The sequence below is a fragment of the Bubalus kerabau genome, chromosome 11 (genome assembly GCF_029407905.1).
Source record: "Bubalus kerabau isolate K-KA32 ecotype Philippines breed swamp buffalo chromosome 11, PCC_UOA_SB_1v2, whole genome shotgun sequence".
NCBI classification, from domain to species: domain Eukaryota; kingdom Metazoa; phylum Chordata; class Mammalia; order Artiodactyla; family Bovidae; genus Bubalus; species Bubalus kerabau.
The window spans coordinates 95,260,950-95,278,311 of NC_073634.1; the positions used below are offsets into that span (position 1 = coordinate 95,260,950).

General features: G+C 52.2%; 1 protein-coding gene across 4 annotated transcripts in view; it reads left to right on the forward strand.

Annotated features, from left to right (window-relative positions):
* The window catches only part of DAB2IP (DAB2 interacting protein), a 212,927-nt gene that overhangs the window by 18,798 nt on the left and 176,767 nt on the right, over positions 1-17,362 (forward strand). The window contains exon 1 of one of the 4 annotated variants that reach the window (XM_055541035.1): positions 7,669-8,070. The exons of 2 other annotated variants lie outside the window; for them this stretch is intronic. In XM_055541035.1, the coding sequence (XP_055397010.1) occupies positions 7,968-8,070 (103 nt within the window). In that variant the 5' untranslated portion in view covers positions 7,669-7,967. Of the gene's footprint in view, positions 1-7,668; positions 8,071-8,936; positions 9,329-17,362 lie in introns of those variants that run through there. One more of the 4 variants, XM_055541039.1, reaches the window with a different exon arrangement.

The window sequence follows — 17,362 nt, forward strand, 5'->3', positions numbered from 1 at the left end:
CTGGAGGAGTGAGGCCTCTCTTCTCAAAGGGGGGTGTGTTACAAATCATGGTGTCCACCCCCTCCCAACTCAAACTGTTCCTCTTTGCAGTCACCCAATCTCTTGTCTTCCCTCTGAAGAGCTATCTACCCAGTTCCTCACTCCCAGTCAACCCTCCTCTGACTATGCTCTTAGAAGCATAATTTAAATCTACCTTCCTCCCCCAGATGGAGGGATTTTTGTAAAATTCAAGGATTGGCTGTCCCTCCCTTACTTAATGGACATGAATTTGAGCAAACTCCAGGAGATGGTGAAGGACAGGGAAGCCAGGCGTGCTGCAGTCCATGGGGTCACAAAGAGTTGGACACGACTGAGCGACCGAACAGCTCCTACTTAAGACCTCCCAGGAGCTGCCTGAAGTCACTGCTTCTGGGTGTGGTGCTCAGGGCTCCCCCTGACCCAGCTCTGCCCTCTTTCCTGACCCCCTCCAAGCTGCTTGATCAGAACCCCTGGCTCGCTGGGCCAGGCCGGCTCAGATGGCCATGCTTTGGCAGAAGCTGTTTCCTCTCCACCTGGTTAACTTCTCTCTCTGCTCCGTCAAGACACTCTCAGAAGTCACCTCCTTGGAAGACTTTCCCCTGGCCTCCCCTCTGGCCCATGAGGCTGGCATCAGGGCCCTGACAATCACTCACCTGCCTCATTCATGAGCACATGGGCTCAGCACCCAGGGGTGCTCTACAGGCCCAGGCAGTGTTGTTGCCTGTCTCTTACTCTGCACACGAGAGCAGCCCACTATTCTGTTGATCTGTGCCCTCAGCACCAAGCCCAGAGCCAGACACAGAGGGAGACCCAGTGACATGGACTCTGGCGCCCAGGGAATCTGAGATCCGCAGGGGTGGGTGTGAGGAAACTGACAGAATCAAAGGCAGAATCAAAGCACTGGGGGCTGATTAAACCCAGGCAGGGCTGCACCCACCCCACTCCCCAGACAGGCTTGTCCTGGGAACCAGAGCTCCTCCTGTTCAGTGTAATTCAGTGTCTGACTGCAGCTGCATTCTCTGTGCATATTTGATTTGCAAACACCTCTGAGCTTGAAGCGAGGTTTGCACGTTTTACTATTAATCTTCCGTGACCCTCAGGGCCCTGCACACACTGGATCAGAGCTTTGCTCTGCTCCCTTCTCTCCCTCTCCATTCATGTCATCCTTGCCCTGGGGGTGCCTGTGGACCTGGGTGTTCATTCTCGTGATACTTCAGTCTCTCTGGTTTTGAATCTCACTTCTGTCGTTGAGTGAGGTCTCATCACCCCAGGAGGCAATTCTCATTGGTTAGTTTGCTCGACTATAAAGTGATGGTGTGGCCTCATAGGCCCTGTGTGCTCAGTTTGCTTTGCGACCCTTTGGAGGTGTAGCCTGCCAGGCTCCTCTGTCCATGGGATTTGTCAGGCAAGAATAATAGAGCAGATTGCCATTTCCTCTTCCAGGAGGTCTCCCCGACCCAGGGATTGAACCCGCATCTCTTATGTCTCCTGCATTGCAAGTGGATTCTTTACCACTGAGCCATCAGGGAAGCCTATGGAGATTTGGACAGACATGAGTTCAAGGACAGGCGTTGTATTTCCATGCTGTGTGATGTTCTGACAGTTGCTTAAACTCTCTGAGCATCCTCAGAGGTGGCTGTACTCCCACTTGTGTGCATATCAGTGGGCAGAGGTGTAGAAACTTCTGACAATGAACAGTGCCCAACAATGATAAACAGAGTCCTGTGCTGGAGGTGCGCAAGCAGACTTGGGTTCACTCATTCATTCAATAAACACTCACAGAGCACCTACTATGTGCCAGGGCCTTTGCTAGAGGTGGGGAGTGAGTGAAAGTTGTTCAGTCGTGTCTGAGTCTTTATGACCTCATGAACTACACAGTCCGTGAAATTCTCCAGGCCAGAGTACTGGAGTGGGTAGCCTTTCCCATCTCCAGGGGATCTTCCCAACCCAGGGATCGCTCCCGCATTGCAGGCAGATTCTTTACCAGCTGAGCCACCGGGGAAGCCAAAGAATACTGGAGTGGGTAGCCTATTCTTTCTCCAGTGGATCTTCCCGACCCAGGAATTTAAGTGGGGTCTCCTGCACTGCAGGCGGTTCTTTACCAGCTGAGCTACGGAGGGGTACAATAAGGAATAAAACCAGGTGTGATCCCTGTGCTCAGGGACATCCGGCCCTGGGAGGCCGATACATTCATCCAGTGGTCACATAATGGAGGTACAGTCACCAAATGCAATAAACACCATGAAAGACAGTGACTTGTGCCACGGAAGTATAGTGTGCAGAACCTGAAAAGGCTTGCCTGAGGCTGGGGAACCAAGGCTGCTGTGGAAGAAATAACTGAGGCAGGATGGGAGGGGACAGAGGAAAGTGGTCCACAGCGGAGAGCCTTGAGTGTGTAAAGGCTGCATAATGGGAAGGAACATCACATATTTGGGGGCTCGGAAGCTGACTGGGGGGCTAAAGGCAGAGAGGGAGAGGGGAGACAGCAAGAAGGGAGATGGAGGAATGAGCAGGGCCGGACCACCCAGGGCCTGGTAGGCCACATGAAGGCATCACGAAATCACTGAAAGCTTCCAAGCAGGGGTGGGATGGTGGTGGATAGGATTGGATCTGAGCTTTAAAAACCTCAGAAGGCAGACCTGTAGGGAGGGGGCAATGGGGAGAGGGCCCAGGTGGAGGAAGGGAACCAGTTCAGTTCTTTGCAAAGCTCAGGCAAGAGATGATAGCCAGTACCTGGACTAGCCTGGAAATAACCATTTGGGAATCACCAGCTCAAGGACAGCAGTTGAAGCCAGGGGCCTGGATGCAGCTGAAATTGCCCGTGAAACAGAGTCTGGAAGGATAAGAGGGAAGCAGACAATCTCCAACTGCAGCTTTTGTAGCCTAGTAATGTGAGGCAGCCAAGGAGAGGAAGACATGACCAAAGAGCTAGGAGAAAAGCTGGGAGAGGATGGTGAGATGGAAGGGACCAGAGGGTGAAGTCTGGCCAAGAGATCAGGTGAGATCAAGATAGACGAGTGTCCTTTGGAGTCACCATCAAGGAGGTCATCAGTGACCTCCCTGAGAAGCATCAGGATGGCAGACCTTGAGCCAGATGGGATTCCTGCCTCATGTGGCCATTTTCATGGGACTAAGCGCCAACAACGGCTAATGTCCATGTTATCAGGATAACATGATATTGTCTAGTGTGATCTGGATCAAAAAGGATCAGCTCATTAGTTCAGAAAATCTCATCTGAACCCATGAAATGCACAGCATTGCTCTTTTCTGGTGACCACATAGTCCTGTTGACTTCATATATTTGTTTGCTTGTACAACTTGTAACACTGGCCAACTCATCTTCCGGAGTCTGGGCTATAAGCAATCTGCCAGCCTGTACTTTGCCTTGATGGAAGCGCCCGACAAGTGGACATATGTGGATTTTGCATACAGAGTAAAGACACATTTGGTAAATCGCCTTAGACGCGTCCCTGGGGAAGGTGCTACAGGCTCCGTCGCCCCTACAGATGGAAGCTGGCAAGGAAAAGACAGGTCCAGATTGGGATCCCTGGGCTACATGTGAAAACAGATTGGAGGGGGTCAGAGTGGATGTGGGGGGCCAGGTAGGGGGTGTGTGGTTCTGAAATGCTGCACAGACCCATACCCAGAGGTAGGACAAAGGATAGGAGGAAGGACCACACGAAGCACTGACTCAGAGCATACGTCTGACTCCTCCATCTTCTGGGTCAGCCTCCAGGTGCATGTTTTTGTTCAGAACTGGAGAACATCACCCAGGTATTTCTTTTACCAGCTCCCCACTTTCCTAGGAACCAAACGGTCCCTTCCACCCTCCCCTCCAAACATCTCCTTCTTGGTCAATATTCCCATAATCACTACCTGTTCCAAAATTGAGGCCATGCATTTGGCCTCTATTACCTCAGTCAGTTTTAAGTGAAATCAATTCCAAATATTCACTGGAAGGACTGATGCTGAAGCTCCAATACTTCGGCCACCTGATGTGAAGACCCGACTTATTGGAAAAGACTCTGATGCTGGGAAAGATTGAGGGCAGGAGGAGAAGGGGGAGCAGCAGAGGATGAGATGGTCAAATAGCATCACCGACTCAATGGACAGGAATTTGAGCAAACTCGGTGAGATAGTAGAGGAAAGCGAAGCCTTGTGTGCTGCAGTCCTTGGGGTTACAAAGAGTTGGACACGACTGAGCAAGTGAACAACATCTCACTGAATCTTTGCAAGAACCCCTTGCAATAAGCCCTAGTCCTTTCCTGGTTGTGCAGAAACTGAGCTCAGAGGGATGTAATAGCCTACCTTTGTTCACACAGCTGGCAAATGGCTCGGCCTGGATGTGAACCCTCTCTCTCTGACCCCAAAAGTCACAAAACCTCCAAGGATGCTCCATGAAGACCAAGCAGTCAATCTATATATTGAGATTGCTTTACTTCTGATAGTTTAGCACGACCTCTTTTATTCTTGAGTATCTGGATCCACTTACTCCTGGTAACATTCAACAGATGTTTCTGAGCCTGGGTGGGAGGGCTGCCGTGGTCGCTTAGACACTGATAATCCTGAGGAGTTCACAGTCAGCTGAAGGAGATGGATCCATACACAGGAGCAACAATCCACAATGTGATTAACAAGGATAGTGGGGTGCATGGGTGGGTGGGTGCGTGCGTGGCCTGGGAACCCTCTGCCTGGGAGCCCTGAAATGCCCAGAACTGGATTGTAATAGGAGAAACAGACCTTGTCCCAGCAGAGATGGGGGAGGACTGGGCATTCCAGGAACAGTGAACAGTTTATGAAGGCATGTCAGAGGTTGGGGGTTTGGGAGACCTGATTGCATGGTGATACTTGAGTGAAGGAGTCTCAGCTGGCCGGAACTAGGGTGTGAAGGGCCCCAGTGGAGACTGGGGGGCAAGCTGTTCGTGTTCTTAAGCTCTACTGAGCACGTCATCATGAGTTAGCCTTGTGTTGAGCACTTCACAGACATGATGACCACATCACTTAAATAAGGAAACTGAAGTTCAGAGCCGGAGTGGATTTTATATTTTATATCATCATGCTTGCTCTATATCTTTGAAAATGTTCTTAAAAGTCAAGGAAACACATGTTCCTCTTCATTCAGATCAAGAAATAAAATCTTACCAATCGGGGTGATGGCTTTTCCCATCATCCTTCACATCTCCCTCGTCCCCAAGAGGTAAACACTTCCTGAATGGTAAGATAATGGCATCCGGTCCCGTCACTTCATGGCAAATAGATGGGGAAACAGAGGAAACAGTGGCTGACTCTATTTTTCTGGGCTCCAAAATCACTGCAGATGGTGACTGCAGCCATGAAATTAAAAGACGCTTACTCCTTGGAAGGAAAGTTATGACCAACCTAGACAGCATATTAAAAAGCAGAGACATTACTTTGCCAACAAAGGTCCGTCTAGTCAAGGCTATGGTTTTTCCAGTAGTCATGTGTGGATGTGAGAGTTGGACTATAAAGAAAGCTGAGTGCCGAAGAATTGATGCTTTTGAACTGCAGTATTGGAGAAGACTCTTGAGAGTCCCTTGGACTGCAAGGAGATCCAACCAGTCCATCCTAAAGGAGATCAGTCCTGGGTGTTCATTGGAAGGACTGATGTTGAAGCTGAAACTCCAATACTTTGGCTACCTGATGCAAAGAACGGACTCATTTGAAAAGACCCTGATGCTGGGAAAGATTGAGGGCAGGAGGAGAAGGGGACGACAGAGGATGAGATGGTTGGATGGCATCACTGACTCAATGGACATGGGTTTGGGTGGACTCCGGGAGTTGGTGATGGACAGGGAGGCTTGGCGTGCTGTGGTTCATGGGGTTGCAAAGAGTTGGACACGACTGAGAGACTGAACTGCACTGAACTGAATGGTTTCTGTGTCATTCATCTGAATTTCCTTATACTTTTAGCACATGTATGCATTCCTAGCAACAGAGAGTATCATTTTGTCTTTAATGTTTTAGAATTCTACATGAGCAAATTACACAACTTGATCTTCTGCAACTTGCTGCCTATTCCCCCACTTATGATGATTCATAAAGGAATTTCTAGTCATTTTCACTGCAGTGTAGACTTTCACTGCTCTGTCTACAATTTGTTGAAGCATTTTGTCCACTGATGAGGCTGTTTTAGATTTCTTACTAGGATAATGCGGTTGTAGTGAGCAAAAAGTTCTCCAGATTTATCCCAGAAGCCAAGTCTCTGGGTCACTGGGGTTCGAGTGTCATTTCTAGATATGGTCACATTGTCCTCCAGCGAGGTGGTACCCATTCCCCCTCTACTGGCAGTGCATCAGAGTTGTCTGTGCTGTACAACATCTTCATCAACACTTTCTGCCATCCTCCCCTTTGCTTTTTGCCAGTCTCCCCAGTGTGAAATGGCACTTTCTGTGGTTCTATTTTGCATTTCCTTGATTGAGTGAGGCTGAATCTCTTTTGATATTAGACATTCACGTTTCCCCTTCTTAGAATTGCCTGTTTATGTTTTTGATTCAGTTTTCTCTTGTCTCTTTTGAAAACTGACTTGTAGATCTCTAGTTATCACGTTTCACATGTCTTCTTTTGATAAACAGAAGTTATGCTCTAATTAAATGTATGTTTTTTCTTGATAGTTTGTGCTTTTTGAATCTTTAAGAAATCTTTCCCTACTAAAAAGTTTTTGCATTTAAGTTTTTAATCCACCTGGAATTGATCTTGCTTTATGCATGGTGTGAGGTAGGGATTCCATCTAATTTTCTTCCAACATGGATGTCCAATTGCTCCATAAAAACCATTTATACAAAAGTCTACCCTTTCCCCAGTGGCTTGCAGTACCACTCTGCCACAGATGAAGTTCCATACATGTATCTATGTTTGCAGCCTCTACTCTAGCCCATTGGCCTATTTATCTATCCCTGGGCTAATATCATACAGTCTAGTTGTACCATTTAGACCCTTAGCACCTCCTTGAAGTCAAAGAGCTAGTGGCTTCCCCTGATCAGATCCATGTCTATTCATCTTTATGTCTCTTTCATCATTCATTACATAAACATCCACATCATGCTTTTGTTTGCAAAAGCCTTCTGACACTCAATCTCTTGGGCTCCCCTTATGCAGAAGAGGAAACCGAGGTACAGAGGTGATGATCTGCCAAGGTCACACAGCCAGAAGGTGTTCTTGTAGGATTGCAGAGCCGCCCTGTCCATCCATCCATCCCATTTTGCCCAGGCTCAGAAGACCTCTACCTGATCCTCCAGCTCAGCTCATCTGGGGCAGGATTTTCACTTTTCTTTCCTTTCTCAGCAAGTCGATCCTGAGTGATGTGTGTGTGTGTGTCTGTGCGCGCGCCCCCGCGAAATCCCACTTCCGGGAGGCTCTTCCCAGTACTGGAGACCAGTAGGGAGAGTGACCTAGGGTGGGCACATTTTCTGGGAAGTCTGAGGCCTGGAGTCTGCAGCGAAGTAGACCGGCGGGGTTTCGGAGTCGATCTAGAAGAGAGCCCTTTCCCTGGGCGTGCCCTTGGGACCCGGGAGCCGCCTTCAAAGAGGACGCTGGCTTCTCCCAGGAATTAGAGGCTTCCTCCCGCCCTCCCGCCTCCCGAGGCAGGAATGCGAAGGATCAGCTTTCAGCCGAGCAGCGGCTGCCGTTCCGGGGAGCTCCCGGTGCAGGCCTTTCCTGAGCTGTCGAATTAACTGGTTCTGTCTGTCCAACTGGGAGAGCAGCTCTTGATAAAAATAGCACCCTGCCCAGCGCGACCTGCGCTCGCCGGCAGCCCGGCCGCGACAGTCCCAGGAGTCCCGGGAGCCCCGCACCAGGAGTTCCCACCCCGGGGCCTGGCCCAGGTCCCACCCCCGACGCCGAGGCCGAGGCCCCAGGGCACAGCGCTGTCCCTACAGGTGCCGCGGAGGGTGGAAGGCCCGCGGGCCGAGGAGCTGCTGAAGCCGTCCGGGATGGGAGCCGGCGGCGCGGCCTCCCACTCGCTCGCCTGGGCCTCCCTGCCGCTGCTGGGGCCTCCCGCCGGCGCCCTCTGCGAGGACACGCTTTGCTGCCGAGGTAAGACCAGGCCGGCTGCCGGCGCGCCCCTCGCTCTCCCCAGGCACTTGTTGGCGCCTCTTTCTCTTTCCCTACCCGGATCCGCGGAGAGGGAAGAGGGGCCGGCGCAGCAGCGGGGGACGAGGATGGGGGGCGGGGCGCGGCGAAAACAGGCGTCGGAACCCGAGCAGGGCTTGGGGAGAAGAATCAGGCGCTCTCTGCAAACTCACCTTTGATTTGAAAAAAGTCGCAGTCTCGCCACCACGTTCGAAAAGTTCTTCCCTCCCTTTGGCCTCAGTCTTCTTATCTGGAAAATGGGACAATAAAACCGTCCCGCTTTAAATTTGACTGTGACTCCGAAGGAAGTTGGGGAACCTACTGAAATGAATCGCAAGCACATTCTGGAGATGTTTGCCCCAACTCTGCTGGGGTTGAGAATTTGTTGGTGGGAGGGCTGGACGTCCCTTCCCATTGACACAACCCCCGCCCTACCCCGACCCCACCCCGCCTCTACCGGACCTCTGGACCTAGCATCAGTCCACGGCCACTGCGGGTGGAGATCGAAGGGAGGCGCACAGCAGAGTTTAAGGGGTCAACCGAGGGGCGAAAATCCTTGCGGGAGAGGAGGGTGAAGAGTGAAAGAGGGGTGGGTAGCCCGCATGGTTCTCGGGCTAAAGCTGGGATTAATTCCCAGGAACACCGGCCACACCGAGGGCCTCCGCAGGCTAGCCTGAGCCGGGGGAGGAGAGTAGGGGGTGTGGCCAGACCCAGATCGCGGGTGCGAGGTGGTGTGGGATGGGAGGGGGCGTGTGGCCCGGCCTCGATCCCGGGCCAAAGTGGGGACTGGGGGCTTGTGCGGAGAGCGGAGGGGATCGGCCCTGCACAGTCCGGCCGGGGCGGGTGGTAGTAGCGGGGTCGATTGGCCAAACAGGTGCGCCCCCGCCTCTCCCCTCCCCGCCTCCGCTGGGTCCTGGTCGGGCGGGCGGAGCTGCGGGTGGCGGGGCCTGCGATTGGCGGGGCTGGGCCGGCCGAGTGGCCGGGGGAGCCCGGGAGTCAGAGCACCGCGGTGCAGGCGGAGGCGCGGGGCCGTCCGGAGCGCGCTACCGGGGGCCCGCCGCCTGCCTGGCCGGCTCCGCTCCTCTTGGCCTGGCCAACGCTACGGAAACTTTCCTGGGCTCCGAGACCCCCCGACCTCGCCACCTCGCGACTCCACTCTGCGCTGCTCGGGCTCCGGTGCCTTTGGGATGGCAGAGCCCAGCGCCCAGGCCGGCGAGTAGAGGTAAGAGCTAGGCACCCCCGAGTCGGTATGAGGGGGGTTTCCGGGGTCCTAGAGGGATCGGGGCTTGGAAAGGATCCGGAGACCCTGATGGGAGGTGTAGTGGTGCCTGACTGAGGAGTGGGCTGCGGCTTTGCTTTTCCTACCCTTCTTCTAGGCTACAGCCCCCTATGCCGCGAGGACCTTTGCGTGGTGCAAAGGTCTTTATAAACTTTTAGTGCGCCTGCCTAGACCGCTGGGTCCTTGGGAGAGTACCGCGCGGTGTTAACAAGGGGTGTTGCAAGGAAAGCACCCCAGCTGGCGGGGGTTGACTGGGGGGTTTATGCAGCCTCCCAACCCCAGCGCTTCCAAGTGGTCGCCCCAAACCTCGGCCCTTCTTCAGTTCCCCTCTGGAGGCTGATGACTGGACAGCCACTCCTCTCTGCCCAGAGCCAGGCACCCCAGGGCACCCAAGTGTGGGGTGTTGTTTTGTTCAACCAGTAGCCACTCCTCGGTTTTCAGGGGAGGGGGGCGGAGTCACTGAAGTGAGATTTCTTTTCTGTTTCCTGGGCTGCCTTGGAACACTACCCTCCAGAAAATATCTTGAGCAAGCAGAGTGGGAACAGGGACCAAAGCCATCTAGGATTCAGTCCCCAGCCTGGTGGGAATCACTATGGGCTTTTCTGGTTTCTGAACGGTCCGTTCTCTCCAGGTGTCAAGTTGTCTGGCTTGAGTCATATGGATACTGCGCTTCTCCTCTCCTGCCCTCTTCTTTTATGCAAGGGAGAAATTAATTTTGATTTGAATTTAATTTTGACTGAGGATAACTAGGTATGTCTCTTGTCACCTATGAGGGTCATCCTTTTTAATGATCATCATTATTGCTTCTCAATGTCAAAGCCAAATGCCTTTCTATTTTCTTGACCTGAGATGGTCCACTTGAGCGTTAAAAAAACATACCAGACACAAGCTTTGGAGCCCAGAGAACCTGGGTTCAGACCCCAGCCTGGCCATTCATCCACTGTGCGTCTTCAGGCCGGCTTCCTAACCTCTCTGAGCTCCAAGTTTCCACTCCTGGAGGGTGTGGTGAGGCTTTTGTGAGGTTAGGCATGGAAGGTATCTGACTTAAAGGATAACAGCTTTGGATTGCCAGTCTGCATCCTGGAACTTGGGCCTTCTTGCTGCCAGAGTGACCCAGATCCTTTGTGACTCAGTTTCCTCTTCTCTCAAAAGTCAGTGTGGACCGCTTTCTCAGCCGCTCTTAACTAGTCCGTTTGAGAAAAGTACACAGATGCATGTGCCCACCTCCCCAGAGCATATGATTTCAGTGGGTTTGCAGGCCTCAGATTTAAGACAGCCCCATCCATCCCCATCCTTGTCATGAATTATTTGGAAGATATAAGGCCTTCTGTCTACCACGATCTGCTCCCACACCTCTTGAATGCTAGGTGGTAGCGGCTGTAAATATCAGGGAAAATTAACCAGCACATGGGGAGAGGGGTTGACGTGCAGAATCTGGCCAAAGTCACCTTCAAGATCATCCACCTGCTCCATGCCCATTCTGCTTTGTCCAAGCTGCATCTCCACCTGGTGAGCATCTAGTCTTTTTTGCTGGGCTCCTCGAGTGGCAGCCCACCAGGCAGCCAGTTTCATGATTGGGCAACTCCAGTCTGTTCAAAAATTCTTCCTGTTTGGAGTAGAAGTCTGTGTCTCTGTTACTTCTACCCACTGGTTCTGGTACAGCCCTTCAGGCATCTCTTATTGGCTCAATTATTCACTGTGGTCCCCTGGTGCCTGCATTCTGTTCCTTCCCGGAGGCGTTCAACACACCGAACTGAATCTGGCAATGATCATAACACCATTTATTGAGTGTTTGTTATATGCTGGACCCAGTACTGAGCACTTCACACGTACTATTTCCATACAAGACAGCCCCATGAGGTGGGTTCTTATCTTATCCTCATTTTGCAAATGAAGAAACACGTTTAAAGAGGTTAAGAGATCCACCCAAGGTCACACAACCCATAAGGAGCAAGGCTACATCCCAAAGGCAGCATCTGCCTTTAGGACCCATGGCTCCACTCCTACTTCCGTCCCGTGCATATAACAAACACGTCACTCCCTTGAGCTGGTTACTTTCCCTTCCTGGAACATGATGTTATACCCACTGGGGCGGGGAGTGGGGAGGATGACTGCTGTCTGTGAAGGGCTGTGGAAGTCTCCTGAGTGGATGTCACACATTATGGGGAAGGCTCTCGGAGGACAGAAGTACCCTGATAAGGCCTCTCCTGCCACAGTGGATGTGCATGGCCATGTGGCCTTGGCTCCCAGGAGGCCCTGAGTGCCATTCCCATCCCCACTCCCACCCCCATCCCTCCAGACATCGAGCCTCTGCTTTCTAGAAGGATTGGAAGATGTTGGATGAAGCCCAGGTACACAGATTTCTCAGCCTGGGTGATGGGGACCCTGGACAGGTGGGTAGGACCTGCTCCACACACACCCGCTTCCTCCTCCACGGCCCCACAATGGCCTCTGATGTCTCACAGAGGAGGTTCAGTTCAGTTCAGTTCAGTCGCTCAGTTGTGTCCGACTCTTTGCAACCCCATGAATCGCAGCACGCCAGGCCTCCTTGTCCATCACCAACTCCCGGAGTTCACTCAAACTCACGTCCATCGAGTCAGTGATGCCATCCAACCATCTCATCCTCTGTCGTCCCCTTTTCCTCCTGCCCCTAATCCCTCCCAGCCTCAGAGTCTTTTCCAATGAGTCAACTCTTCGCATGAGGTGGCCAAAGTACTGGAGTTTCAGCTTTAGCATCATTCCTTCCAAAGAACACCCAGGACTGATCTCCTTTAGAATGGACTGGTTGGATCTCCTTGCCATCCAAAGGACTCTCAAGAGTCTTCTCCAATACCACAGTTCAAAAGCATCAATTCTTTGGCGCTCAGCTTTCTTCACAGTCCAACTCTCACATCTATACATGACCACCAGAAAAATCATAGCCTTGTCTAGATGGACCTTTGTTGACAAAGTAATGTCTCTGCTTTTGAATATACTGTCTAGGTTGGTCATAACTTTCCTTCCAAGGAGTAAGCATCTTTTAATTTCATGGCTGCAGTCACCATCTGCAGTGATTTTGGAGCCCCCCAAAATAAAGTCTGACATTGTTTCCACTGTTTCGCCATCTATTTCCCATGAAGTGATGGGACCAGATGCCATGATCTTCGTTTTCTGAATGTTGAGCTTTAAGCCAACTTTTTCACTCTCCACTTTCACTTTCATCAAGAGGCTTTTGAGTTCCTCTTCACTTTCTGCCATAAGGGTGGTGTCATCTGCATATCTGAGGTTATTGATATTTCTCCCAGCAATCTTGATTCCAGCTTGTGCTTCTTCCAGCCCAGCGTTTCTCATGATGTACACTGCATGTAAGTTAAATAAGCAGGTTGACAGTATACAGCCTTGATGTACTCCTTTTCCTATTTGGAACCAGTCTGTTGTTCCATGTCCAGTTCTAACTGTTGCTTCCTGACCTGCATATAGGTTTCTCAAGAGGCAGGTCAGGTGGTCTGGTATTCCCATCTCTTTCAGAATTTTCCACAGTTTATTGTGATCGACGTAGTCAAAGGCTTTGGCATAGTCAATAAAGCAGAAATAGATGTTTTTCTGGAACTCTCTTGCTTTTTCCATGATCCAGTGGATCATAGACGAGGTGCTGTTCTCTAACTTCTGGAGGAGGGGAGTGGGGAGGGGGGGCCACGTGTTCATTGGTGTTTTTTAAATTATTATTTTAATAAAAAATTCTTTGGCCACACCCTGCGGTATGTGAAACCTTAGTTCTCAGACCAGGGATTGAACTTCCACCTCCTGCTTTGGAAGACAGAGTCTTAACCACTGGGCCACTGGGAAAGCCCTGTATTGGGGTTTTAAATTCACTGGAGATTCATTTAAATTTACTGGAGATCCATCCTTTCTGCTGGTCGGTGGGAAGGTCTGCTGACCTGCAGGGAAACAGCTGACCTGCTGCTGGCTGGACAGGGCTGGGGCCAGGAGGGGTGAGGGGTAAAGGAACCGCCTGCCTGGGCCTTGGCCGAGTCCCTGTCCCAGCCTCCTAGCTCTACTGTACACAGAGCCCTTGTTCCACTTGATCCTTTTTGATCTCCTGAAAACACTGAATTAGTAAACACGCATTTTATGGACGAGGTCATTGGAGTCCCGGAAGCTGCAGTGACAGGTCCAAAGCTCTCCTGTCTGTGTGTGTGGGGGCGGAGGTGGTAAGGTCTGAACTTGAACCCCGGTTCCTTGACGATAGCACACGTGTTTTCTGCACTGTATCCCATGCCTCATTATTTTCTGCCCCACCTGTTTGGGACCTTAGTGCCAGAGTCTTTGACTGGGCCACCATGGGGCTGTGTGATCCTGGGTAGGGCTGGTCATCCCTTAAAGCTTTGGTTTCCTTGTCTGTAATGGGTGGGTGGGGGTATGTTTAGCTAGATCTCTAAGATTCCTCCCAACCTTGACATTCACAGGTTACACTTTTTTTCTGCATTTCTGGGGGCAGACTTGGGGGTTGCTCATGATGGGCTCAGGGCATAGGTGGGTTGTTGGGTGGGGTTGGAGGGCAGAGTGCTGCACTGCGGCTTGTTATGAAACCAGTCAAAAGGGCTTTTGTGGGCTCAGTGTCCAGGGCCTTCAGGGAGCTGGGCTGGGGGTGGGGCAGCAGGAAGATGCTCAGGGCTGGGTGAGGTGGCTGACTCTGAACAGTGCAGGAGGGTGATGGTGGGAATGACTGGGGGTTGTGGATGGGGGCTGAGGGGGAGCACAGGGCTCTGAGATTGATCCAGCAGCATCCCTCTCTCAGCCCAGGACAACCTTGGCCGAGAGACCAAGAGAAGATCATAGTCTCTCTGTTTCTTTTTTTGGCTGTGACACAAGGTATATGGGATCTTAGTTCCCCTACCAGGGATCGAACCCATGCCCCCTGCATTGGAAATGCAGAGTCTTAACCACTGGGCCACTAGGGAAGTCCCTGAGAACATCGTAGCCTCTTGTACTCCTTCTGAGCCACTACCGTCTCTCCATGGGGCATCCCCAGCCTTCCCTTGAGTCCAGCCCCTCTCAGCTGGCGTCTGTGTTGGGACTGAGGGGTTTCCAATTGTCTGCTCTCCATGCCCAGAGCCGTCCCCCGCCCCCCACATTCTGGCTTCCTAAAGCAGGCCCTTGTCAACTGTAGCCTCTGCCAGCCTCCTGCTCTTAGCTTCTACTCCATCGTGCGTCTTCTTCCCTTCCTGGGGGTGGATCCCTGTCCCCCACCCACGAGATCAAACCCGTAACTCCCTGGCCTGGCCATCAAGTCTCCACACCCACTCCAGCTTCCCTCCCTGCCTCTTCTCCCTCTGTTCTTCAAGCTGTCTGCTTCCCGGTCTCCGTCTGTGACTCCTGTATGGTCTTCTCTTTCGGCCACTGCTTCATTGCCCAAATTCTAACTGCCCCTCGGGATCTGGCACAAATGTCACTTCTACTCGGTCTCATCACCAAGGGGTAGCCGTCCCCCTGTGCGGTCCTGGCTTGCAGCTCTTATCAGCTGCCTTGATTTACACATTGTCATTGGCTTGTCTGTCTCCCGAGATGGGTTCTGAACTTCTTGAGGGCAAGGCCCAGCTCTCTCTCTCATCTAGGTGCCCACAGAGTGGGTGGGGCTCGACGAGGGCCTTTCTTGGTCTGGTAAATGCTCATAAAGCCTTATAGAGTCAGACACTGGCTTGTAATTGGGCTTGGTTTTTATGCTCTTGGCTCAGAGCTTTTGCCTGCATCCTACTCCCTGGTGCGAACAGGTGGGGGTCCTGTTTGTCTGTGTTCTGGGCTAAGCCGGCTCCAGCCGAGAGATGCGCAGAGGCTTTTTGGAGAGGCTTTTCTGCCTCCTTTGGCTCGTTCTTGATCTGCTATTTAAGAAAGTCTATTCCGGCTTTGTGGCATCAAAGACAGAGAGGCCTGGAACCAGGCCTGAAAAGGGTACCTTGTCAGCACCCCCACCTGCAGGCGGAACCACAGGTCTCAGAGGAGCATAGCCAAGATGCACCTGATTCTCTAGAACTCAGAAGGGTTTGTCAGGTATTTCCAAAGGGTCTGTGAGGTCCTGGGGATTGTCTTGGGGGTCCTGAGACATGGTTCCAGAGGCACCCGGGGATCCTGTGACTTTTCTAGGGCTGCAGAGACTGACGATCTTTGTGTTTAGCAAAGGTCATTGAGCCAGGAGTGGGGCTTTCCTTGATGACGGGTCCCCATTCAGAATGAGGCTTTTTTCCTTCTAAACTTGCTTCCCTGCTAGCATCATTTGCTGAACATGGTCATAGGTGGTGGGAGGTGGGCAAGGTGGGCCGGAGGGGAAGAAACTTTGGTCAACACCCACACAGCTGGCCCACATGACCAGGGAGGAGGTCTGTGTCCCCAAGTGTGAAGTCTTCATCTCCTTGTAGGTCACAGTGGCTATTAAAGACCCATCTTGGAGTAAGGTCCAAGGGATGCTGATGGTGCTGGAGGGAGAGAAGCAAGATTGGTGATGGTCTGGCTTTAGATTCAGATGCTGCCCAAGTCCCTTGTCCAGTTAGAAGCCAGCAAGGGCCCTTGAAGTCCTGTCTCTCCCAGCATGCCCTTGTTGAGTGTCCTGTCACTTCGGTTTTCTCCATTCACTGGTCTCCACCCCTTCCTCTAGCCCTGGACTGAGCATCCTAGCACGGGTCCCTTAGAGCTGACTCTTATCTAGGCCGTCCCAGGCCCCACCTCCTCAGAGAGGGTGGGGTGGGAGGGAGGGGTAAATGAATGGGTAAATGACTGAATGCCTTTCTCAGCAGCTTTGGTGACCCGGTCTGTCACCGGCTGGAGAAGATGTGACAACTGAGTCCACCAGGAAACGGCTGTCTGACGGGGGGCAGGGGGACCCAGCCAGACATAATGGAAGCTGGCGCTGGCTGGAGTCGGGATCTGGGAGCCTTTCCCGTCCATCAAAGCTGGCGCTGCTTCCGGGAGGAGAGAATTCCCAAAGGCTCCACCAGGCCCCCTGATAGGGATCTGCCGGGTGTATGTGAGGGATTTGTTTTTCGGTCAGGATGTGGGGAGTTAAAAATAGGCCTCCTAATCCCTTGGGTTCGTGTCAGACTTGAGGCTGTGCAGGGCCCTTTGGCTCCATTATCTCACTCGAGTGGCTTGGCAGTGGCTGACGCGGGTAGAGGTCGCACTGCCCGCTTTATAAAGGAGCATGTGAAGGCGTGTGCCCGAGTTCTGCTTGAGGCTGAACCCAGCGTTTGGTGGCAGAACCTAGGTCTGTTCCCTGGCCCCCTAATGCCTGCGTTCTTTATTCTTGCCAGGGGCCCAGTTGAAGTCTAAAGCCAATACGCGGCAGGAGGGCAGGGGTTGGTTGAAACAATAGGGATACGTTATTAAGAGACGCTTCCCTGATGGCCAACAGTAAAGAATCCGGCTGTCAAGCAGCAGATACAAGTTTGATCCCTGGGTCAGGAAGATCCCCTGGAGAAGGAAATGGCAACCCACTGCAATAGTCTTACATGGGAAATCCCATGGACAGAGGAGCTTGGCGGGCTGTCGTCCCTGGGATCACAAAAGAGTTGGACACAACTTGGCAACTAAACAACAACAGCTAAGTGAAGCAGCAAGGAAGGCTCAGGATGGATCAAGGCCCCAGGCATTGGGGAGCAGCGGGGGCTGGATCAAGACCCTAAGGGTTGGGGAGCAGTGGGAGGCTGTAAGTGCTGAAGCAGGCGTGTGGGGGGAGGTAGGGTAGCGATGAGCGTGAGGCAGAAAAGCACCATCAGGACCTGAGGTGGAACCCCTTGCAAGTCATAATAAAGGGTGTGAACCTGATGCTGTAGGCAGTGGGGAGCCATCGAGAATTCCAGAGCACAGCAGTTGCTGCTTTATCAAAAGCGCAGTGCGATGGTGTGCCTCTCTGGCTTTGCTATCTGTGTCCTTTTATGGTGTTTGGTAGAGCAGATTTGGGGAAGGGGGATTTTTTTTTTTTTTTGGCCACACCAGGTGGCAAGCAGG